This window comes from Gossypium arboreum, chromosome 3 (assembly GCF_025698485.1).
Source record: "Gossypium arboreum isolate Shixiya-1 chromosome 3, ASM2569848v2, whole genome shotgun sequence".
Classification (NCBI taxonomy): domain Eukaryota; kingdom Viridiplantae; phylum Streptophyta; class Magnoliopsida; order Malvales; family Malvaceae; genus Gossypium; species Gossypium arboreum.
This window is the reverse complement of record NC_069072.1, coordinates 36,422,361-36,446,066: the sequence shown is the minus strand read 5'-3', so window position 1 is coordinate 36,446,066 and position 23,706 is coordinate 36,422,361. Positions and strand designations below refer to the sequence as shown.

Genomic DNA, 23,706 nt, shown 5'->3' with positions numbered 1-23,706 from the left:
GCTCATTCACTTTTAAAATTAATATAGATTAAACTGTTCCTAATTTAGTAAATATTAAATTTGAGAGAGACTAAAAGTCTTTTTAACCATAATATAATATATATAATAAAATTAAAAATAAATTCAACCGAGCGAAACTCAAATCATATTCTAAATGGAATTAGTTTTTTTAGGCCCATTTTGGGCCCAACCCCTCCAAATTACCTTTGGGCGTACAAAGAAAAGCTAAGCTAGCTGATAATTACCTTGGAGTTGGACTCGGAGATCAAGCAAAGCATTTTCATAACCCAATTTTTTTTCTTCAAACACAAATCAAAGGGAGAAAAAAGAATGGAAGTGGAGGGTTCATCGAAGAAGATGATAGCAACACAAGCAGAGATGGTGGAGAACAAGGTCCCCATCCCGTACAGGGATCAATGTGCACATCTTCTCATCCCGCTCAACAAGTGCCGCCAAGCCGAGTTTTACTTACCTTGGAAATGCGAGATTGAACGCCACTCCTATGAAAAGTGCGAGTACGAGCTCGTCATGGAGAGGATGCTGCAGATGCAGAAGATCCGTGAAGAAGAGGCCAAGTTGAAACAGGCTGGGAAACAGGGCGCTTCTGTTCCTCTCATTCCCAAAACTGCTAATGCTTAAGCTGCCTCCAGGGTCAGTCAAATTTTCTTTTCTTTCTTTCTTTTTGTTTCAATTTCTTTTATATATAATTTTAATAACTGGATATTTATCTATTGATATTTTCGTTCGTAGTTTGTTGATGGGTTTATTGATCTTTGTATTAAGGGTTGTTTAAGTTCCAAAATTTTGGGGTTTTTAGCTATGTTAAATTTTTGTTTTTTTCTTTCTTAGTTGGCATGATTGATTGGTTTAACTTTTTTAGGGCTTTTTTTTAATCAAGGTTGGCTGCTATATGTTATATAGAATTTTCCTGTCTGCTCTTATTATTGAAATTGAAGCGTTTAACCCTTTCTTTCCCTCTGTTGGATATAAGATTGATTGATATGAGACTCTGGTACTCCATTGTCAATACTTCTGACTGGTTTCCTGTTTTCTATTAAGGGACTTATTTTCATTTAGTCAATTTATAGTAGGGTGTAGTGATTTGGGGGTTTATTTTGTTTGGTTCCTATGACGTTTGATTGGAAAGAAATGGTAAACTGGAATATCTCCGTATCAGTCCGTTTCTGCTTTGGGGCCTTTTTGTCCATGGAATTTTGTTTGATTTAGCATTTCATTTTGAAGATTTTGAAATTGTTATAAAGTTGTTCATGCCTAATGATTCAAAATATGGTGGGGGGATACTTGTAGTGAGATTGAGAACAACATGCATTCTGGATAACCCCCTTAGATGGGTTTGAGTAAGACTTAACAATCAAGTGTTTCTTGGACCTTGGTTAATGAGATTGCTTATTATGCTTTGCGAGTAATTGGATATATTCGTGATAACTTTCAGTTACCTGTTCTCCTCGGGGGGTGGGGGGCTTGCGAAAAAAGTTGGCTTCTGTATTTAGTTTCTTTCATGTGAAATATTTTGATTATGGTCAGTATAAGATGGTCTGATTACAATGTAAAGAAGAAGTAGGAGTTTAACAGCAAAGCACTGAGTTCATACATGCAGATGCATAAAAGTGGAATATCCCAGTTATTTACCAAACAAGAATTTCTGATTTATCATTTTGTTTGATTGTTCTTGCTTGTTCCCATCAAGTGGTGCTGGTATTATTCAAAATGTGTATGAGGTATCGTAGGAGGCCTGGGCTAGTGAATTTGATAATGCTGCTGTTTTAGATCCGAGATATAGTCTTATGTTTTGAGCTTGAAAGGAACATAATCAAGAGTAAAGAACTTTTGTGTAGCTACCCATTTCATGATGCATTATGCTTTTCTCTAATCTCTAAGTTGATGGAAATGTTTGGTCAACATTTGAGAGTACTTTATAAGTTTAGCGAATATATCAATTTCTTGACAATTATATTTATAGTAAATATTGAAGCAACTTAATGGAAGGAATATCAACTAAGCCATTGGTGTAGTGGCAAAAGTCTTGTGTTGATTTCAAGTATTGGTTGACAATGGGTTCAGTGTTCAAACCCTAGACAGCCCCTTTCCCCTCCACTCCTAACAAATGGCCAAAAGAAAAACTTAATTGAAGGAACAAATATGATATTTTCGAATTCTGAAAGCACAAGAATGTCATACTCACAACAATGGCTAAATTAGAAGCTGAAATTAGGCACTAGCAAAACTCGTCAGTTTTTTTCTTTTCACTTGCCTTAATATAGTATACTCTTAAGTCCCAAGTACAAACTTTACTAATGTTACTACAAAGGTCTATTTCAGCAGCTTTTAGGTACATTTCCGGTCGTATAACCGTATTCACCACTCTTAGTATGCATTAGACTGGTAGATATTCTCTTCCAAGTAAAAAAGTGAACTCTAGCATACAATATGTGTGCATGGGCAACAAAATGAATGATCCAAATTTAAGAATTATTGACTTTCCCTTGTCCAGAAGATTCTTTACATAAAGAAAAAATAAAAAAAAGATGAGGTGAAATGCAATTTTGTAATGTCCTGGCTCCATAACATTTAGTTGCTAATGATACATTCCACCGATATTGTTTTTCAATTTTCAGATTAATATCTTATTGGGCTTTAGTTTTTGTAATATTGCTCTTAGAGCTTTAATGATTTTCATTTTCATTTTCCATGAGTTCTGCTTATAATACCTTGTTTAAATACATGGCAGGAGGTTTTAGACTACTTTGGCGGATATTTTGATGTTTGTCACCTGTCTGGGGGGAGTTTGAAACTGTTTGTTGTGGACGAATGTAAGGACTATTTTATTTGTGATCTGTCATCAGCTCATCAACTTTGTTTATGGAATAAAGTTGCTCATCAAATTGGACATCTCTTTTTCAGATATAGTTATAACAATCGTTTTCACTTAGCCAACTAGGTAAATATGCTTCAGTTTGGTGTTTATTTAATTGCAACAGATATACAATGGATATGCATAACCGGCGGGATATGCGTCAAATGAGAAATAATATGCAATGACAATGTATAATATATCTTTTGCTATTTGATCAATGGGGTATGTAGATCATGGTTTTAGCTTACTACTTTTTATGGTTCAACCATATCACCAAGTAATTCATCAAAAAAAAAAAAAAAAGAAAAAAAAAACCAGTCCACCTGTTCAACTGGGGCATTGATACATGTGTAATGTCTACAAACCAGCCCATTTGAACGCTTGAAGTTGAAGGTTCAACAGATTCAAACTTATTAGACGTTAGGTGTTATATGTGCTTGGTTGAGTTAGGTGTTCTATGTGGTTGGTTGAGTTAAAGCAGCCCAAGTCTAATCAAACAAATTATCAATGTAAGATTTAAAATGGAGGCTTCAAGTTTTCAATTTAAAGCTTTTGCTATTTGATCGATGGGGGTAAATAGATCATGGCTTCGGCTCACGAGTTTATAGTTCAACCATATCGCCAAGTAATTCATCAAAAAGAAAAGAAAAAAATCACTTCACCAGATCAATGGGGGCATTGATACATGTATAATGTCTACAAACCAGCCCATTTGAACGCTTGAAATTAAAGATAACCCAACGATTCTTTATCTAGAGGAAGTAATTAGAAACTTATCGAGTGCAGTTGTTCGTTTTACAGATTCAAACTTGGTAGACATTGTCGAGGTATTCTATGTGTTTGGTTGAGTTAAAGCAATCCGTTTCTATAAGCAAGTCTATTAAGACAAATCTTCAATGTTGTAAGATTCAGATTGGAGGATTCAAATATTCATTTTAAAGCTTTTGCTATTTGATCAATGGGGGCAAATTTATAGTTAACCATACACCAAGTAATTCAAGAAAAAGAAAAGAAAAAAAACATTTCACCTAGTCAGTGGGGGCATTGATGCATGTATAATGTCTACGTACCAGCCCATTGGAATGCTTGAAGTTGAACATAACTCAACGATTTATCTAGAAGAAATGGTTAAAAATTTTATAAATCGAAGTTGGTCGTTCAATAAATTCAAATTTATTAGATGTTGTTGACGTGATCTATATACTTGACTGAGTTAAAGCAACTCGTTTCTATAAACACCTCAAATTTATGGGGCATATGTCAGATATTATTAGGTATTCAAGTCATTTACTCATTAATCACCGGAAAATAACTTGAAGATCAGAGACTCTTAAAGAAACTTAGGTTTTGAGATATTAACTTTTTACCGTCTTAAGCCAGCATGGCCATGTTAAACAATATACAAAATAAATATATATAACATAAAATTATATTAATATTTATATAAAATAAATTGTTAATTAGCTAAAATTGATATAAATATAGAGTACTTTAAACATGATTGCAACATTAAAAATACATAGGTGTATTGACGGGTCTAATGACCCGTTCGGATTTTTTTTTTTAATATATTAACTTCACCCGTTTTCCTTATAGAAGTTACTTTACAGGTTTGTAAGCTGCTTAAAAGAAAATACTTATATCTTACTTCTAAATTGCAACTTCACCTCAGTATGTGTTACTTATAAATTACAATTTCGTCTCAGTATGCAAATTTTAAATTTGATATCATTTGTTTTGAAATATGGCTGAGTAGCCTTGTATGAGAAATGACTAATAAAATTGTTTTTAATAAGACTAACAATTGTATATAAATTTTGATGATTAATACAAATATTTATGGCATATTTTAACTTTTATTTTCTGTTTTCCATAATAATAATAATAATAACTTGAAATTCAAAATGTTTTTCGAAGACTGATCTATTTTCAATTTGACATAATAGATAATTTTAATTAAATTAGTTTGATTTATAGAAAATCTAAGATTTAATCAAATTAACTTATACAATTGTTTTATCTTTACCTTGATCCTCATTGTCAGCACAGTTGAAAACCATAAGAACTTGGCAATGCATAACCTTACAACAACTTTTTAACATCATTCCCAAGAATCCACATAACTCATAAAAGATATGTTAGAAAGAACTCTTAACAACATCCATCAATTTTTCAAATTCGACAACACACTTAAACTGATTCATTCAAGTCGACTCCAATAATATCTTAACCCGATCACTACACTCAAGAGAGGGTAACTTTACCCCAAATCCAACCCTCGTTCCTCTATGAATACACCTCACCAAAGGGGGGGATTCAGCCCTCCACACCAATCATGGTGTATATCGCTTCAAGAGTTACCTACAATTTTTTGTTGTAACAATAAAACAAGTCATTTTAAAGAACTAATATCAAATAAATTTAAGATTGGGATGACTACTTATAATCTTTTCTTTTCTTTAGTTTCAAATTCAAATTTTCTAACTTCCAGTCTAAGGAAAGAGTTATCCTAAATCCAAAGCCAATTTTAATGTAAGGAAAGAGCAACCCTAAATCCAAAGCCAATTTTAATGGTTCGTGATTTTGCTTCACCATTATTGTTTAAATTATAAATTCTAATTGTATCTGTTCATTTTGCTTTGGATAGAACCAGACCATAAACAAAACACATTTTTGGGTAATCAGGTTTGGCCCAACCTTGATTGGTCATGAACAAGTTTAGTCGCAACCCAACTAATTGATTGATAGTTAGAAGTGATGCTAAAGAATAATGCCATAAAAATAGATTGTTTATCCAAAAAAAGGAAAAACCTTCAATGGTACATTGCACGGAATACCAATTGGAAAAGCTACCTTGGATTGGCAAGTCATATAAATAAATATATCTTACAATCCATATAAATAAATATATCTCACAATTTACAAGTTCAGGTTCCGAAACTCTCACCAGTGGGTGAAGAACTTGTTGAAGACGAAAGCCCTAAGCTGTAATTGACATAGCAAATCTTAAATTCCCTTTAAAAAAAAAAAATTCCAACGAGCAATTCAAGTTTTATGGCGGCATCTCAACATTGGTCTCCATGGAGTCCACCACCGCGCAAGCACGTGTAAAACCATTTAGGAGATAAATGGACCATTGTTTGCTCACACGAACTTCTAAATTCAACCATGAAAGCACTTTCTTTTTATCAAAATTAAACTATTTTTACTCCAATGGGGTGAAGGTACAGTATACAAAATTATTTCACCATGGGCTCATATTACCGTTACTGCAAAGACGTTGAGTCTCATCATATAAAACATTGTTAAACACATACCTGCTTTAACTTGCCTTCTTCCCATTTTTATCGCAAACCAGTGGCTTAATGCAGAGTCTTGGCTTAGTACTAACCAGGTTTTGGGGTAAAACTGACACACCAACCAATAGCGATCCATTAGGCACTCCAGAAAGGGGAAGCAACTCGACAAGAATAGATAGCTGAAAGATTTGCCATTGCAGTTAGGCAGGGAAAAGGACAGAAAACATTATGACAAGCTGCATAGGATCTTGTACCTCAGGAGATTTCAGATCCACGACTGAATCTGAAACAATGCCTTTAACAGCAGCAGCCACGGCACCAAAGCATTTGTTGCGGTCCAATAATACAGACATATCAGAATTCTTTGATGCATCTTTCGGAGTTTTCATTTGGCTCTCTTCAGTCCCTCTTCTGTTAAACCCAACTGCAAACTAAAGATAGAAATAATGTTTTGAACTTGTACAACTTCATATTTTAAAAAAAAATATGCAGACATTAATGTTAGGAAGACCGATTTCATTTGACAATATAACTCAGATATGGAATATAGAAAAATAAACCTAGGTGGCTGGATTTTGAGTAAGAAACCACAATTTTTAGGGATGCAGTGACTTTATTCTTATGGTGTCCACATCCGTGGAAAGATAAGTCATATAAACAAATATAATAGTTAAAATGCGTTCCATTTAACATTTTGTTTTGACCATACCAAGATAACCCATCCCAATGTTCCATAAACCTCTCAGGCAACATTCTTCAAGTATAAAAGCTAAAACCTAAAGTTCAAACCTTTATAGGTTGTGCAAGTTTATTCCGCTTATCATTCACAAATTGAAAGACAAGTTTCGATACAACTGCTTGCAGTTCCTTCTCATTCAAAGTACAGGTAGCTTGGATGGGAAAGATGCGGTGACACCAACTGCACCAATGAAATGAAATTTCACCCAAAATTCAGTAAACATGATAGATTGCTGAAGAAAAAGGAAAAGCATATGAATGATAAAGCAAGGATGGAAAAGAAATCAGCAATTGTCAGCCGTGAAGATATCACAAACACAAATTTGGCAATCCTGGGAAGTGATAACCCACCAAGCTCATAGAAGAGGCAAGCGAAAACATGATCTGCAAATAATTTAACTTACTGCATTGGAGATATTGTGGAATCTTTTTTACCTTTTTGACTCGTAAAATTATATGTGCAAAAAAAAAAAAAAAAATTAAATGCACTTCAAATTTAAGACTAAGCTTTCTTATATTAACATTGGGGTGGTGCAAGGTATTAATCATCCATGTCTTCAGTTCTAACAGCAGCCTACATACAACTTATTTCATGAATAATGTCAACTTGTTTCCTACACAATTTCCATCCATCTACTATTGCAAAGTGATAACATGTAATTTTAAGGACAAAGGAAATATATTCTAATAAAAAGTTTTGATCTACTTGAGATATTATCTCAAACAATATTTTCTGAAGAGATATCATTGTGTCATTTGGAAGATGATTCAGACATAACCAGAGTTTCTGGAAACAGAAGCCAGGGTAAGAACTATAAATATGCCAAAAGGAGAAAACAAATAAACTTTGAGGATATCTGCAACAAACTTACAGTGGTGACTTTAAACTCCCAGACTCCAGATCACAAAAGATATTTGAAACAACATCTATTGTGTCTAACGAGTTCCCCCATGGGAAGATAAGCAGAAGCAAACCACTCCTTGTTAGCTTGACTAGTGAAAGAACAAATTCTGGTGCTTGACTTTTATCCATCTTTGCAGAGACAAAGCAGTCATCTTTTGGAATTCCCCCTACTACAATGAGATATTCTCAATAAATTTAGAATCCAGGGCATAAGCAAAATTGAACTGAATGTCAAAGTTCCAGTCTTTTAGGCCTGAAAACTACCCACCGGCTGCATCAGTGATCTCTGAGTTGTCGACACTATTGCCAATATTCTGATCAATTTCTTCTTTATATATTTTCCTTCTCTTAGTATCAGCATTTGCATCAGAGTTTCCTGAACACCCCAAGGTGTCATCATCACCATTGAAGGGGCCAACATACTACAAAATATTAAAACAATTAACAAGCATTAGTATTGACAACAGTACAACAACACGCCCAATACCAGAAACCTGTTTCCATAAAACTGAAAAGAAACAATTCAAAAGTGGCGCATGCTCTACATGATCAAAGGCACCAATTCAGTGTTTTAGCATCATCATCCAAAAGTGGTGCATACTCCAATTAGTCAATGTCAAATAGAAAGAGAAAATGTCTCCATTTTTTTTTTTCATTATAATGTATTAACAGATACAACTAAATTCGAAGATTTTGCATTTTTTCGCAGTCAGTTAGCAAGAAAAACGAAAATGATATTGTGAAACAACAGTGGCAGTGTCAATCACACTATGAAAGGACTATACAGATTCTAGAGGTTACTTGAACATATGGAAGGATAAAGCAACGTTCATTATTTATGCAACCAACAATTAGCAATTATAGCTCTCAGAGAGAGAACTTCAACTGCTTCCTGTTACTTTCTAACATTGGATGCCAAAACTTTTGCATTTCTTTCTTCGGTTCTCGAATGGCACTCGAAATCTCAGGACATGGTTCAATGAAATCAACAATTAGCTATGCCTATAATAGGAAGACTAGATAAAATTGAGATGAAAAAGACAAGACCTTAGAAAAGATAGCCATGGCTTCTTTCGTCGCGCTCTTCTCTCTCTCTGATAACAAGATAAAAGAAAATGTCAAAACACCATTTCCAAACTGAAAAAAGAAGCAGCCATCAGACAAAAAACAGAACAGAAAATTGAAGAAAATCAGGGAAAGGGACCGCAGAAGTACTGATAGTGCAAGTGATAAGAAAACCAGAGTGAGAACGTTGAAGCAAAGAAGAAGGAGCCTTGTAATCGAAGCGAGGAATGCTTATAACTTTAGCGTGTTGCTCCCATGGAGTCATTGAGCTTTCGCTCTCTTCTTCATCCTTCTTTGAAACCAAGTTCAGTTCTCTTCTTTCTTCTTCTTCGTCACCCATTTTCTATTGCACCTCCTACCCAAAAAGTCCCTCTTAAAACCCTATCGTCTCTCACTTTTGTACTTATTTCAGGGACAATATTTGATAGTTGTTTAGAGGGTTTTTTTTCTTTCGCTTTTATGAAACCAAACTCTCGTATCGTTGCAAGAGAGCATCGACTGCTTAGGGTTTTGTTTGTTAGTTATTTTTATTTGTATTCGACGTATCCTCAAATAATTTGTATTTTAAAAAAGGTTTAATGCTCAATTTAGCCTTCGAATTATGCTTATTCTCACTTTGCTACTTAAATTTTTTTATTTTAAATTGGTACTTAAACTATCATTCCGCTATTTGGTTTAATTTATTTTTTCTAACAATATTAAAAAAACGAATTACCACATTATGCCAATAAGAATAACAGCTTTTAATCAATCATAATGAGTCACGAAACACTTAGACTTATTTAAAATAAAAACATCAACTCACGATTGATCGACTTTAATTGTTTACGTGACACTGTTAAAACACGCCACATCACCTTTCTTTTAATATTATATATAATATATTTTTAAAATATAAAAAAATCATATATAATATATAAACTAAATCAAAAAGTTTTAAAAATCTAAAATATACAAATATATATTAAAATCAAAACATTATATAAAAATTGAAAATTTTATAAAATTATATAAATGCATTCAACTTTTAAAAATTTCAAAAGAAAACTTAAATTTTCAAAAATATATATATTCTAAAAATTTTGTCATAAATTTTATTTTTTCAAAAACTCTAAATTTTAAATTTTCAAAATATATATATATATATATATATATATATATATATATATCTAAATTTCCAAAATAGACAAATTTCGTCAAATATATAGTTTTAAATGTTTAGAAATATATATATTAATTTTAGAATTTAGATTTTTTGAAAAAAATAAATTTATGACAAATTTTCAATTTTATATAATATTTTGATTTTCTAAATTTTAAATTTATATATTTTAAAATTTTATTTTATTTTTAAACTTTTTAAAAATTTAAAATTTATATTATATATGATCTTTTACATTTTAACAATATATTATATAATATTTAAAAAAGAAGGGTAACATGACACGTTCTATTAGCGCTACGTTGACAATTAAAATCGGTCAATGGTAGTAAATGATTGGTTAATATTTTATTTTAAATAAACATAAGTGTCACATGGCATATTATTTGATTGGTTTAAAGGTGCCATGTGACATATTTTTATTAATGTCATCTGGCAATAAATTTTTTTAACAATGTTAGAAAATAATTGGCTGAATTGGGCAACGGAATAATAATTTAACTATCAATCTGGGACAAAAAAAAAGTTTAAGCCAAAGTAAAAAAATAGACATAGTTAGGAGGCGAAGTTGAGCATTAAGCCAAAAAAAAAAACATATATATAGTTAAATTTAGAAAATAAAGGGTAAATTCCACATTTCGTCACCCAATTTTCATAAGTTTTCATTTTGGACACTAAAATAAAGTTTGCGATGTTATTATATATTTTGATCATTTTAGGCACCCATTGTTAATCTGTTATTACGTACGTCATGCAATCTTAATAAATTTTCATTTTGATCATTTATTTTATTTTTTAAATTTTTTTTAAAAAGAATAAAGAAAATTAATTCTAAAGAATAAATTGAGAGACTAAAATGAAAAAAAGTACTAAAATTAGTTGACTAAGGCTTCGTTTGGATGGGCGATTGACTGCGGTGAGGTGCGTTTAGCTTATTTTTTATCTCACGTTACAGTATCACTACATTATCTAATCTCACCGCCACCGCTGTTTTTACACTAACCACAACTAAACGTACCGCCCATCCAAACTCACCCTAAGACATATATATAATGACAAATTAATGGCGGTTGAGTAAAATGATAAAAATATGTAAACACAGTGCCCCATATTACAAATTCTTTTTCAATGTCCAAAACACATGGGTTGCATTAAATATAAAAACTTAAAAACACATGGGTTGCAAATTCTTTATGTTAGTTGGATGTAGTTTAACTAAAAATAAAAAAACTTTAAGAAAAAAAAAAGTAAGATCTATTTTGGCAAAGCAAACATATGGGTTGCATTAAAATAATTATTTTCAAAATGGAGATTAAAACAATAATGTCATTTTGTAAGAAATTTACGATACATTTAGTTCACTGGAATAGAATAGGACTGTAATGAAATGGAGTTGTAATTAATAATTCAATTGTTTAGTTGAGTAGAATAAAATAGAACTATACTAATATTCTTGTATTTGATTGAATAGAATAAATGTTATAATAGCATGAGGAAAAAATTGAAATGATCAAAGTAACCTTAAAAGAGTTTTTTTATTATAATTTAATCATAATTTAATATAATTATTATTTTTATTTTAAATTATATTTTAAAATAAAATATTTTATTAAAATATGTTAAAATATCTCAAATATTTTGTTTTTATATTTTATGAGTACAAGCTTTAAAGGAGTAATGTGGAAATTAAATTTGTTTTGTTATTAAAGATTGCATGAAATAGTCATTCTTTGGTCATACAATTAGGGGTGAGCAAAATTCGATTCAACTTAAAAAAATAAAAAATAAAAAAAATTCAAATTTCGAGTTAAATGAATCTAGTTATCTGAATTAATCGAGTTATTCGAGTAAACTCGATTTTTTTTTTGAATTTCGAGTTCAAATCAAGTTTGATTTTTGAATTTGAATAACTCAAATAATTTTAATAAACTGAATATCAAACTATAATAATTTACATTATTACCCCAAACTCCTAAATCTCTTCACTTTCCTTCCAAAACTTTTACTTTCTCCCACTTTTCCCCCATAATTTTTGCTCCCCTCCCATCTCACGCCACCCTCTAACCCATTCTCCCCCCCTTTTAATATTTCTCTCCCCAAATTTAACTTCGGTTCGAATTCCATCTCACTCGACTCGATTCGAAAAAATTTTGAATCGAGTTAGGATAATAAAATATGAATCGTTAACTCGAAAATTTTTTCATTCGATTCGATCGAACGCTCACCCCTTTATATCATACTAAATCATAGCTATTATGGGAGGACAAAAAATGAGGATGATTAGTGCTATTCTATTCCCTTCAACCAAACACGGTATTAATGATTGAAGTTTCATCCTGTTACTGTAGTAATCGATTCATTCGATTTTAATGGAATCCTTCATTTTGATGCACATATTTCGTAGTTGTCATCTCTAAGATTGAGTTTGTCCCTTTTGACACGGCTGGATTGTGGGGTATTTTCCACAACCACTTAAAAGCATAAATAAAGGTCAAGCATGTTTTTGTCTTACCCATCTGGGGCCTAATTAAAAATGGGTTTCTTACTTGCTATGAACTTTCCATGTTATCCTCCTCATAGATTATTTTAATCATTAAACTAGACTTGTTAACATAGCCAGCTAATCTAATTTGAAAATGAAATTGATGTCAACCCTTTGTATTTATGGCTAAACTGCTTACCAGATCAACAAAAGCTTTGCATTTTAACCATTGCTGCTGTTAGTGTTTTACGAGAAGAGAAGAATGGCAGAAGCAGGTTTGTTCAACATAGCTGATGGGATCCTGGGAAAGATAGGCAACCTTGCCCTCCAGGAAATGGGATTGGTGTGGGGTGCCAAAGAACAGCTTGAGAAACTGAAAAACACAGTTTCCACCATTAAAGCTGTACTTTTGGATGCAGAGGATCAGCATGCCAAGAGCCATGAGGTTAGGGATTGGCTTGGAAAGCTTAAAGATGCAGTTTATGATGCAGATGACCTGTTGGATGATTTTTCAACTCATGTTCTGAAACGTCAACAGGGGAAAAGGGGAAAACAGGTAAGCTTTCTATTCTCAAAAGTTAGTCAAGTAGCTTACAATCTTAAGGTAAGTCATCAAATCGAGGCCATTAGGGAGAGATTAGATGCAATAGCTGCTGATAAAATTAAATACCACTTTACGGACCGATCCCCTATAAGCATACCACTTGTAAATGTTGAGAGGAAGCAGACACATTCGTTTGTCCGAAAGGAAGATGTAGTTGGGAGACAAGGTGACAAAGATGCCATCATGAAAAGGTTGTTGGAGAGTAATGGCGTTGACAATGTTTCAGTGATACCAATAGTTGGGATAGGGGGACAAGGCAAGACCACTCTAGCTCAACTAGCGTACAATGATGAGAGAACTGTGAAGCATTTTGAGTTGAGGATGTGGGTGTGTGTTTCCGATGTTTTTGATGTGAAAATGATAGTTGGGAAGATTTTGGAGTCTGCTACTAGTTCCAAGTATGAAAGTCTTGAGATGGATTCCTTGCAAACTCACCTTCGTAAAAGGATCGATGGCCGGAAATACTTACTTGTGTTAGACGATATGTGGAATGATAGTCGGGAGAGGTGGCTGAATTTGGCAGATTTGTTGATGAATGGTGCAAGGGGGAGTAAGATAATTGTCACTACACGTGCTCAACTGGTTGCTTCCATTACAGGCACAAGCCAGCCTTACCTGTTGGAAGGCCTTCCAGAAGACATGTCGTGGTCCTTGTTCGAAAAAGTGGCATTTAAAGAAAGCAAAGAGCCAAACGATTCAAGATTAGTAGCAATTGGGAAGGATATTGTCAAAAAATGTGCCGGTAATCCCCTCGTGATAAGGACCATAGGTGGCGTTCTTTATACCAAAGATACTGAAACCGAGTGGCTCTCTTTAAAAGAGAGGCAATTGTCAATGGTAACTCGAAACGAAGATGATGTATTATCTGTACTGAAGTTAAGCTATGAACAACTGCCATCCTATTTAAAACAGTGCTTTGCTTACTGTTCATTGTTTCCTAAGGACTATGAGATAAACAGGCAAATGCTGATTTCACTTTGGATTGCGGAAGGGTTTATACAATCATTGCAGGGAATTCAATGCCTCGAGGAATTGGGGGACCAGTATTTCATGGATCTCCTCAGGCGGTCCTTTTTTCAAGATGTGGAATATGATGAATGGGGCAATGTAGTAAGTTGCAAACTGCATGACCTCATGCATGACCTTGCTCAATTAATTGCAGGGAGTGACTGCTCCATGGTAGATCTGGATTGTGAAAACATATCTGAAAGAACTCGTCATGTGTCATTGAGTGCCGAATTAGATTCATCCTGGAAAATCCCAACCACTTTGCTCAACGCAAACAAAATACGGACATTTCTTCTTCCAATGCAACCTATTCATCGTGTAGTTTTGGACAAGGTTGATCATGAAGCAATCATTTCAAGTTTTAGGCTTATGCGTGTATTGGATCTACACAATACCGGGCTTAACATCCTGCCGAGGATCATTGGTAAGTTGAAACATTTGAGGTATCTTGATCTCTCCAAGAATGAAGTCATCAGAAAACTCCCAAGTTCCATTACTGAGTTGCTTAATTTGCAGACACTAAAAATCTATTCTTGTAAGAGATTAGAACAGCTTCCGAGAAAATTAAGTAACATGATTAGTCTTAAGCATCTTGAAACTGGTCAATGTACTGGTTTGACACATATGCCATCTGGGATTGGGCAGCTAACTTCGCTTCAAACATTAACACGATTTGTAGTAGGCACGAGTTCCTTCGAAATGGCCAGTGGAGGTCTAAGGGAACTGAAAGACCTAAATGAGCTGAGGGGAGAACTAATGATAGCAAAGCTGGAAAATTTGAGAAATGTTGCAGCAGAATGCAAGGAAGCAAACTTGAAGGAGAAACAACACCTTGAGGTGTTGACTTTAGATTGGAGCCGAGAAGTTAATAATCATGTAAGTTTTGAAGAAGATGAAGCATTGTTGGAAGGCCTGCAGCCACATTCAAATCTTCAAGAGTTTCACATTTATGGATATAGAGCTGAAAGGTTCCCAAAGTGGATGAGCTTTGACATGGCTTTGCTAGTCCCAAACTTACTTGAAATCACCATATGGAATTGTATTAAATGCATACATCTCCCGTTGTTCAGTCGGCTTCCCAAGCTTAAGGTGCTCAGGCTTGAAGTGATAACTGCTGTCGAATACATTGAAGATAGCAGTGCCGAGTCTTCATCTTTCTCATTCAAGGGAAATCCAATGAATAGAGGAAGAGAAGGTAAAGAATTCTTCCCTTGCCTAGAAGAATTAGTGTTTTTTGACTTGCGAAATCTGAAGGGATGGTGGGGGGAAGCCCCTCCTGTTACCAATTATAATCATGGCGCAGCAGCATCACCACAGAGGCCATTGCAGAAGAAGGAATCAATGCCCTCATTCCCTCGTCTTTCAAAATTAAAAATTGGGATTTGCACCAACCTGACACATATGCCATTGCATCCATTTCTGGAAGAACTGGAGCTAAAGAATACGCCTGCAAGGCTTTTGCAACTGTCAGCAATGGTAGCAGCAGGAGCAAATTTGGTGTATCCATTGTATCTTTCCAAGCTAAAGGTTATGCATATTGATGGTATCATAGAATTGGTGTCATTTCCAGAGAAGGGGCTTCATCATCTTACATCTCTTCAACATCTATCAATAGAAAATTGTCCTGATCTAGTATGCCTAACTGAGGAAGGCCTGAAGAGTTTAACTTCACTCCGATTTTTCAATATTCAATGTTGTGAAATGCTCAAGTCACTTTTCAAAGGGTTTAAACATCTAACAGCCCTTGAAGAGCTTGAAATCAAAGAATGCAGAGAGCTGGATCTGTCAAAAGATTTGGAAGAGAATGCCATGGAACTGCAATGCCTCCGCACCTTGAGAATTGGGGATATGCCGAAACTAAGTTCTCTGCCTGATGGTCTTCAACATGTCACCACACTGAAAGATTTGCAGATTTCGAGCTGTTCGAATCTGAAGACGTTACCGGAATGGATTGGAAATCTGACTTCACTTCAAAGATTTGAAGTCTTGGACTGTCCTCAGTTAGCATCTTTCCCACAAACACTGTACTCTCTCAAAGCATTAGAGTACCTTGAAATTTCAAGCTGTTCAAAGTTATTCGATACAGGCCAAATCAAGAAATGCAAAAATTGGTCAATGATTGCTCACATCCCCGAGATCTTCATCGATGGAGAGAAAATGTGACCCAACTGATACTATGTATGTATTTTCAAGTATATATGGCAAAAGTAGTTTCAAAGACTTTATGTTATCTGAATTTGTAATGAATTTTGTAGGTGTTGAAAAGCTAGCTCAGATTGGAGCCATTTTGTTTTATTTTTTTAGTATATAAGAGTAACGATCAAGAAATACTTTTTCTTTAAGGATCTAGATAGAATAATGATACAAATGAAACGAATATATAAACAATAGAATTTGTCAGTGGCTAGAAATATATTTTTATATTTTATGATAGTTAAAAAAAAAAGTCATAATTCCAAAATTTGCCCCTGATATTTAGGGGTTTTTCAATTTCATCCTTATTCTTTTTTTTTTTCAAATTAATCTGATTGTAACTGAAAAACTGACGTGGACGTGACATGATGAAATGGCATTTGGGTTGAAAATATAAAAAAATTAAAGAAAATTTTAAAATATATGATAAAATTTTTAAAAATTCAAAAAGATATAGAAATTATAAAAGTTAAAAGTTTATCAAAAGTTGTAAAAATAAAAAATATAATCAATTGCCAGGCTAGTAATGATAGTACAATAATAAGCAAGCAATGGCACTGCCTTCTTGTTGTGAGGACCTTCGAGTTCCACCAACTCCTGAAAGATTCACCACCCGAACAACTACAAATTTGTCAGCCAAACAGACATGAAGACCATCATTCCTTATAGCAAGTGCACTCGCTCTCTTCTCAGAACACGAACACCTGCCATACATCATATTCATAATGCATCACTAAAATGAAGAAAGGTTTTCCCCCAGAAATTATGGAAACTAAAACAAGAAAGCAGAAAGGACAGTTGGGTGTTTATGAACTTACACAGTAGCAATACAGAGCCAGGACTCGGTAGACCAAACCTTGACAAGCTTGTCATTTCCAGCAGATACAAAGAGTTTCCCATTTGCTTCATATTTAATAACTCGAAGCCCCGCTAAACGCTCCACCAAACTCATAGCACAATCTTCTCCGCCAACGCCCAATATTTTCTTTTAAAACAATCTTCATTTCTTTTCGGAATTTGGGTGACCAATAGGTCAACTAAATATGACTGAAGGAAATTAAAAGAAGAGAAGGGAAGATAAAAGCTTACAGGAGACTGGAACTGAACTCAAGAGACTGCAACTGACTTCGGCATCGGATGGATGGAAGTAAGGGCAGGTGCAAATTCCATGTCCTTGTTGTTTTGCTCAGATTCTTCCATTTGAGATTTTGAGTATCTTCCTGTGTATTGTTGTCGTTTTCACACTCTTTGACCTGAGAATCATCCATTTTTACTCCTTCCATCGAAAGGATTCTGTTTTTATTTAGGGTTTTAGTTTTTTTCCACTTAATTTTTGAATTTTTATAAATATTGCATTTTGAATAATTTTATTTTATTTTTGCAATGTATATATTTTTACAATTTTAATTCAAAATGTCCCTGGTTGTGAATATGTTAAGTTGAGTTCAACCCAAATATTGTCAAGCTCAAGCTTGATCAAATATTTATTTTAAGTTTATTTATAAATTTTTGTATTTAAATTTGAATTTAAACTCGAACTCAACTCAATAACTAAGTTTCAAGCTAATAATATGTATTAAGCTTAAATTTGATTCAATTAATAGTTCAAGCTCAACTTGATTATTACTAAATCGAATTCAAATTTTTCAAATCAAACTTAAATAACTTACAAATATCAATATTTTATTTACACTCTTACCACACCAACACCAACGTGAATCATAAAAGAAGTGTCATGTAACGATAGTAAAATAATTGATCATTAGTTAATTAATAGTCACATTAACTTTTCTGTTGAAATTGGATCGACTTGAAAAATAATAGCAAAGTAAAGGTGCAATTGGAAGAAAAAGAGAGAAATTTAAAATAATAAAAAAAACCCCAAACGTTGTGGATAAATTTTGGAATTATGCCCCTCAAAAATGTATTCTAGATATTTTTAGAAAACGAACTTTATAATATTAAAAATATTTATAAAAATATCTAAATATTAGATTATTTAAAAAAATAACTTAAAATTTATAGTAAAATTAGGTGCAACCACTTCTCAAGGCAACACTATCCCAAAAATGTCCCCCAATCATTGCCTCAAAATTAATTTCATAATTAGCTAAAAAAAACTATTTTTTGTGCCGCTGCTTTCTAAGGGGCACAAGTTTTCTCAAATATCGTATTTGCACAGGTATTCTCAGAGTAAAATGAAAAACAAAAGTTAATTTTTTTATTAATTTTGGTGCCGCCTCCCTCAATGGAGGCACCGAATATCAATAAAAAAAATTTAGTAATAAGTTTATAAGTGGCGACACCACTGTAAGTTTTTTTTTTAAAATTTTTGTGCAGTCTCCTTCAATGGAGCTACGCACCACCTATATACCCTTAGCACCAACTTAAAAAAATAATTTTTTTTTGTTATTGTTATGTTGAAAGAAAAATAAAGAGAAATAAATGTGTTATGTTGAAAGAAGGGGGAATATTTATTATTATGATAGTGTTTTATAGAGAAATTGTTATGTCATCACCTTTATAGATAAATAACTTGTAAAACATAATGTCATTTTTAATGTAGTAGTTACGCAGCTAAGAGTTTCTGTTGCCATTGGTTATGTGGTCAATAGTCTAGCCCCTATTGGAATACTCCATTTAACACTAAGGGAGATGGGGCTTTTAGTTGGTAGTGGTTATGCGGTCACGACCACAAATTAGTTATGGTATCAAGGGAAAAGTGTTGGCGTGAGAAGTGCTCTCAAGCAAGAGAAGTGTTGGAGAAATGTTGTACCTCGATAGCAACCAAAGTTGGATACCGTAGGGCTCTTGATTGACCTGATTCAACCAGAAGTTGATGGAAACGAGCAAAATATTGATTTAACTAGATTGCCAACTCTATAATGTGATAATTTTAATTGAATTATTATTGTAATATTTGAAATGTTATTCTGTTAAGCAATATTTAATTCGTTAAATGATCGATGGAAGGAAAAATGTTTAGATGATGAGAAAAATAAATGTATTGTTCCATATAATCGGATACATAAATAAAACTAAGTTTACTTTGGTAGTTATCTTTTTGCTTTAAAAATATTTCATATAATCGAATAAAAAATAGTAAAAGGAAAAAAGTATACGATATATGATGGGAGTTTAATAAAATAAATCCAGTTGAAATAAAAAAATTAGGAAATGATAAAAGAAATAAGAAAGAAAATAATATTTGAAGAAGATAAGAAATATGAAAATTTAAATAAAAAATTTGATGTGTTAATAATAAAAAAAAGATACTGGCAACTGGCAAAATTGGTTTGTGTATGGAAAAAAAGAAATACAAAAAGAAAAAAAAAGACTGATCGGCTAATCCCATCAGTATTTTTTCAATTTTCTTCTTCTTCCTATTTAAATGAAAAATAGTCCTCCAGCAGGCCTAACATTCGGCTATTGAAAGAATTTTGAAAGGTAAAAGAGTTTTTTTGTGTGTATTTTATTAAGTGTGCATTAAAAGTATGATTTGTTTGTTTTATTATTGTTTTTATGATATCTTATATCAGTTTTATGTATTTAAGATAAATAAATTTTTTATTGTGTTTTATTAGATTTAAGTTTGTATTAACAGCATGATTAGTTTGTTTTATTAATGTTTTTGTGGTATCTTATATTAGTTTTTTGTATTTAAAGAGAAGGACATTTTTTTTGTGTTTAATTAGGTTTAAGTTTGTATTAAAGGTATGATTAATTTGTTTTATTAATGTTTTGTGGTATCTTATATTAATTTTTTGTATTTAAGGAAATATTATTTTTGTGTTTTATTAGGTTTAAGTTTGTATTAAAGGTATGATTAATTTTTTATTAATGTTTTTGAAGTATCTTATATCGGTTTTTCGTATTTAAGGTATGAACATATTTTTATAATTGGTTTTTGAGTTTATTTAATGTTTGGTTATTTGAGTTTATTAGTATAATTGATATGCTATATTAAATTATTTATTATTTTAAAATAATGTTTAACAATATTTTAATTAATAAACGTGACAAAAATCAAGAAAGTTTTACTTATCATATTAGGCGATCACATGACACAAATGATCAATGAGACGGTAAAAATATTAATTATGTCTTACCAAGAAGTTGAAATGCTAAATTTACGGAATTATTTTTTAGTTGATCAATTTCTTTAATTGACAAGATGAGTATCGCGTTTTGAGAGCATGTAGCCATGGGTCGGGCTACTGTCTGGACAACTGTATAATGTCTTACTTGAAAATGGCTGGATTTGGATCACGGGTTTTAGAGTATTTAATTCGAGTTTTAAAGTTGATTTGATAAAAGTTTATTGATGATATTATTAGGTTTGAATTTTCATGATTTTGTTAATAGCGTAAATTTAGTGTTAATTGTGAATTTGTTAAATACAATCTAATGACTATAATTTTTTTCGAGTTTTAGAGTTGATTTAGTGAAATTTAATTGGTAAAGTTGGTAGCAAATTATGAATTTCATTAAAAGTTAACATTGTTACTTTTAAATACCAAAATGCATAACTTTTGTCAAATATTGGTACCACATTAAGAAAAAATATGCACCACATTAGAGAAAAAAAGAGCAAAATTCATATATTAAAAAAATGTAGAATATTATATGTTATGTTATTAAATAATGGTTATATAAATTTTATTTTTATATAATAATATAGTGAATATATAAAATTTATTATCATAAATATAATTTTCATTATTATTTAAAATAATTTATTTAAAATAATATATTTTTAATATAAATATTAATTTAAACTTTTTAGTTATTATTTAACAAAAACATAATTTTAATTTATTTTTATTATTTAATAAAATAGAAATTTAATTATTTAATATATTATAAACATATTTTAAACTAATATATCTAATAATTATTTTCTATTATCACCTTATCATTACATCGTGTTTGAATCTAAACATTTATCTTATCATTGATTTTAATATATCCACTACAATACTTAATCTCATTTTTAATTTCACTGGAATTAATGTCATCGTCCCTTCAAAAACAACCTAAAGCTTCTTTTGGACTTCACATAATCCATTATGAGATAGAATTTCATTGATACCGCTTGCAAACACCAGGGCCGAGAAATCAACACTAACACAATCAAATAATAAAGCAATATCTGCAAGTGTGACAGGTCAATTGTAATTTTTCTAATGTTCAATGAAACATCAGGGTATTTCAAGGATCCAACCCACAATAGTTGGTGATTAAACGATTTCTAAACTACGAATAGGCAATTAAAAGAGTCTAGCTAACTACTTATTAAGCAATTATATTGTCACAAGCCATACAAGAGATTAATTACACAAATTAATTATGTAGAAGCGGAAAAGGACTAAGTTGTAAATCAAGCAAAACTATGAAATTAATCGATTAATAACAAGTAGTGATCGATTGACTTCTATGTTGCTAGTTAACCTTCAAATTACGGAACTAAATTGCTTAAACTCCTAATGTAACCTCCCAAACTCGGCCTAAACGTTATGACTAGATTGAGAAGGCTACATTAGCCACTGAAATTGTTAAACTAACTTATGTTACTTTTGAAGTCCTTAAATAAACTCATTTTAGAGAAAATCGTAGTTGTACTTTAAGTTAGCTTAAAAGAATTCATTCATTAGGACGTGTATACTTAGGATTCATTTTATTATTGATAGTGTTGTTTTAGAAAAATTGTTTGCTTGTCCCTTTTCTTTAAAAAGGAACTCGAAGTTAAACTAATGCAGCGGAAAAACCATTTTCAAGTCATTTTGGAAAATTAGTTGCCTTATCGATTTGTTTTTCAAAAACAGTTCATTTGCAATATAGTGGAAACTAGGGAACAATATTAAATTTTACTTAAGCCTAATATCATGCATTATCCAGTTATTATGCTTGAGTAATCCATACAAACAAGAATCCTTAAAAGAAAAGTTACCAAGCCACATATTAGAGATAATTAAAAATTACAAGTCAAAACCAATAAAGACTTAATAATACTTATTAAGAATAGTCTGAGGTCTAACGTGATTCTCTGAATGCCGAGCTCGGTCTTAATTTTGAGGTTTACCTGAAAAGTTAAACACTATTGGGAGGTGAGCTTATGAAAAGCTCAGTGTGAGTCAAATAATTATTTAAATGGACAAAAACATCAAATACAGTGAAACATATTAGCATTAACAAAAGAAAACAAAACCATCATAGGAATTTCATATCATTACATAGCCATTATTAAATTGATGTCAAACGGTGAATACGTATAGGTCATCATTCATTCAAGTAACAATCATTAATTTCGATACCATTCAATACAACAAAATATAATGCGTAGCATAAATCAATAACATTCAAATATGTCGTGCACATGATGCAATGAAAAAAGGTTCCTACCCATACCATCTGCTACACACCACAAGTTCCCCAAAACCCGTTTGTCAAACTTCAAAACATTATGAGCATAGCTTGATGTGGTAAAACCACCGAAAAATCAATAATGCAGAAAATCTATCAGATATCAAATAGTGCGATACAATCACCAATAACATATAATATGTGATAAAATCACCAATACCCATCAGTACTCCAGGTGCAGTGCACTGACTACGAATAATGCAGACTTATTATGTCACCAGTACTCCACGGAACTCCTCCGTCAACCACAAAATCCCAACCCAATGCATATGCAATATGTCACATAATCTCATACATAATCATATCTCAATACTTTTTACATTCATTTGACATGCTCAGCATGTCCTCAGTAATCACATGCTTTTAGATGAAAATAGTGTTCCAATTTTTTCAAATTACCATTGTGTTGGTATCAATCAATATCGTTCAATTTCACATACTTTACGGACTTTCATTGTGCATAAATAACACCCTTTTTAGTACATAATATAACAAATATTTCATGCGTTTAAATCATACATAAGCTTAGTATCTCAACAAATCATATCATTCAGTTAAACATTCTCATATCTCATACTGAAATATGAAATTACAAACTCAATCAAACATCCATACTATCAAACTAGCAATTTTGCCAACATGTCAATCTTTTAAGGCTCGAAACATACCTGGTTCGGCCACTCACAAAATAAATAATTTGGCTATTAAGACTATCCAATCAGCAAGCTAGTTTATCATATATAACATGATATTTAACATTTTCAAACAATTTTATGAGTTTAGATCCACACCTTATTTTTCGCTTTCTCGCAACACATTAGCGAATCTTCCAATTTTCCTTAATAATTCCTTAAACGAACCTAAACCAAAATTCATTATAAATTCAATCAATTTACCATTAAACCAGTCCTCAAACACCCACTTATGAATTCAAACCAATCGTTGAAATTATA

The 23,706-nt window shown here is 32.0% G+C and overlaps 4 protein-coding genes across 6 annotated transcripts; 2 read left to right on the top strand and 2 right to left on the bottom strand.

Moving 5' to 3' along the window:
* Positions 1 to 223: 223 nt before the first annotated feature.
* Positions 224 to 2,910, top strand: LOC108487120 (NADH dehydrogenase [ubiquinone] 1 beta subcomplex subunit 7-like). The gene is made up of 2 exons (XM_017791362.2): positions 224 to 651; positions 2,750 to 2,910. Exon 1 carries the CDS (start codon positions 331 to 333, stop codon positions 637 to 639), a length of 309 nt encoding a protein of 102 aa, XP_017646851.1. The 5' UTR covers positions 224 to 330; the 3' UTR covers positions 640 to 651; positions 2,750 to 2,910.
* Positions 2,911 to 4,967: 2,057 nt separating this feature from the next.
* Positions 4,968 to 9,425, bottom strand: LOC108486988 (uncharacterized). 2 transcript variants are annotated; one of them, XM_017791173.2, is made up of 9 exons: positions 9,032 to 9,425; positions 8,864 to 8,910; positions 8,085 to 8,238; positions 7,785 to 7,986; positions 6,964 to 7,093; positions 6,429 to 6,605; positions 6,193 to 6,353; positions 5,823 to 5,860; positions 4,968 to 5,236 (listed from the first exon to the last, which is right to left on the bottom strand). In XM_017791173.2, exons 1-7 carry the CDS (start codon positions 9,219 to 9,221, stop codon positions 6,198 to 6,200), a joined length of 1,056 nt encoding a protein of 351 aa, XP_017646662.1. In that variant the 5' UTR covers positions 9,222 to 9,425; the 3' UTR covers positions 4,968 to 5,236; positions 5,823 to 5,860; positions 6,193 to 6,197. The 2 variants fall into 2 exon arrangements, with proteins under 2 accessions (XP_017646662.1, XP_017646661.1); XM_017791172.2 differs by lacking the exon at positions 4,968 to 5,236 and having other exon boundaries at positions 5,662 to 6,353.
* A 2,954-nt stretch (positions 9,426 to 12,379) lies between these two features.
* LOC108488982 (putative disease resistance protein RGA3) lies at positions 12,380 to 16,465 on the top strand. The gene has a single exon (XM_017793229.2). The coding sequence runs from the start codon at positions 12,788 to 12,790 to the stop codon at positions 16,298 to 16,300; it is 3,513 nt and encodes a 1,170-aa protein (XP_017648718.1). The 5' UTR covers positions 12,380 to 12,787; the 3' UTR covers positions 16,301 to 16,465.
* A 277-nt stretch (positions 16,466 to 16,742) lies between these two features.
* Positions 16,743 to 17,732, bottom strand: LOC108488940 (uncharacterized). 2 transcript variants are annotated; one of them, XM_017793203.2, is made up of 3 exons: positions 17,420 to 17,732; positions 17,149 to 17,336; positions 16,743 to 17,034 (listed from the first exon to the last, which is right to left on the bottom strand). In XM_017793203.2, the coding sequence occupies exons 2-3, from the start codon at positions 17,280 to 17,282 to the stop codon at positions 16,851 to 16,853; spliced, it is 318 nt and encodes a 105-aa protein (XP_017648692.1). In that variant the 5' UTR covers positions 17,283 to 17,336; positions 17,420 to 17,732; the 3' UTR covers positions 16,743 to 16,850. The 2 variants fall into 2 exon arrangements, with proteins under 2 accessions (XP_017648692.1, XP_052882348.1); XM_053026388.1 differs by having other exon boundaries at positions 17,149 to 17,731.
* Between the last annotated feature and the right edge of the window lie 5,974 nt (positions 17,733 to 23,706).

Excerpts from the sequence above, each read along its gene's own strand:
- LOC108486988 (XM_017791173.2), bottom strand. The coding sequence starts at position 9,221 with ATGGGTGACGAAGAAGAAGAAAGAAGAGAACTGAACTTGGTTTCAAAG. Across the intron at positions 7,987-8,084 it reads AGAGATCACTGATGCAGCCG|TAGGGGGAATTCCAAAAGAT; the intron begins GTGGGTAGTTTT and ends ATCTCATTGTAG. Across the intron at positions 7,094-7,784 it reads GGGAGTTTAAAGTCACCACT|TTGGTGTCACCGCATCTTTC; the intron begins GTAAGTTTGTTG and ends TCATTGGTGCAG.
- LOC108488982 (XM_017793229.2), top strand. The coding sequence starts at position 12,788 with ATGGCAGAAGCAGGTTTGTTCAACATAGCTGATGGGATCCTGGGAAAG.
- LOC108488940 (XM_017793203.2), bottom strand. The coding sequence starts at position 17,282 with ATGAGTTTGGTGGAGCGTTTAGCGGGGCTTCGAGTTATTAAATATGAA. Across the intron at positions 17,035-17,148 it reads TGGCTCTGTATTGCTACTGT|GTGTTCGTGTTCTGAGAAGA; the intron begins GTAAGTTCATAA and ends GATGTATGGCAG.
- LOC108487120 (XM_017791362.2), top strand. The coding sequence starts at position 331 with ATGGAAGTGGAGGGTTCATCGAAGAAGATGATAGCAACACAAGCAGAG.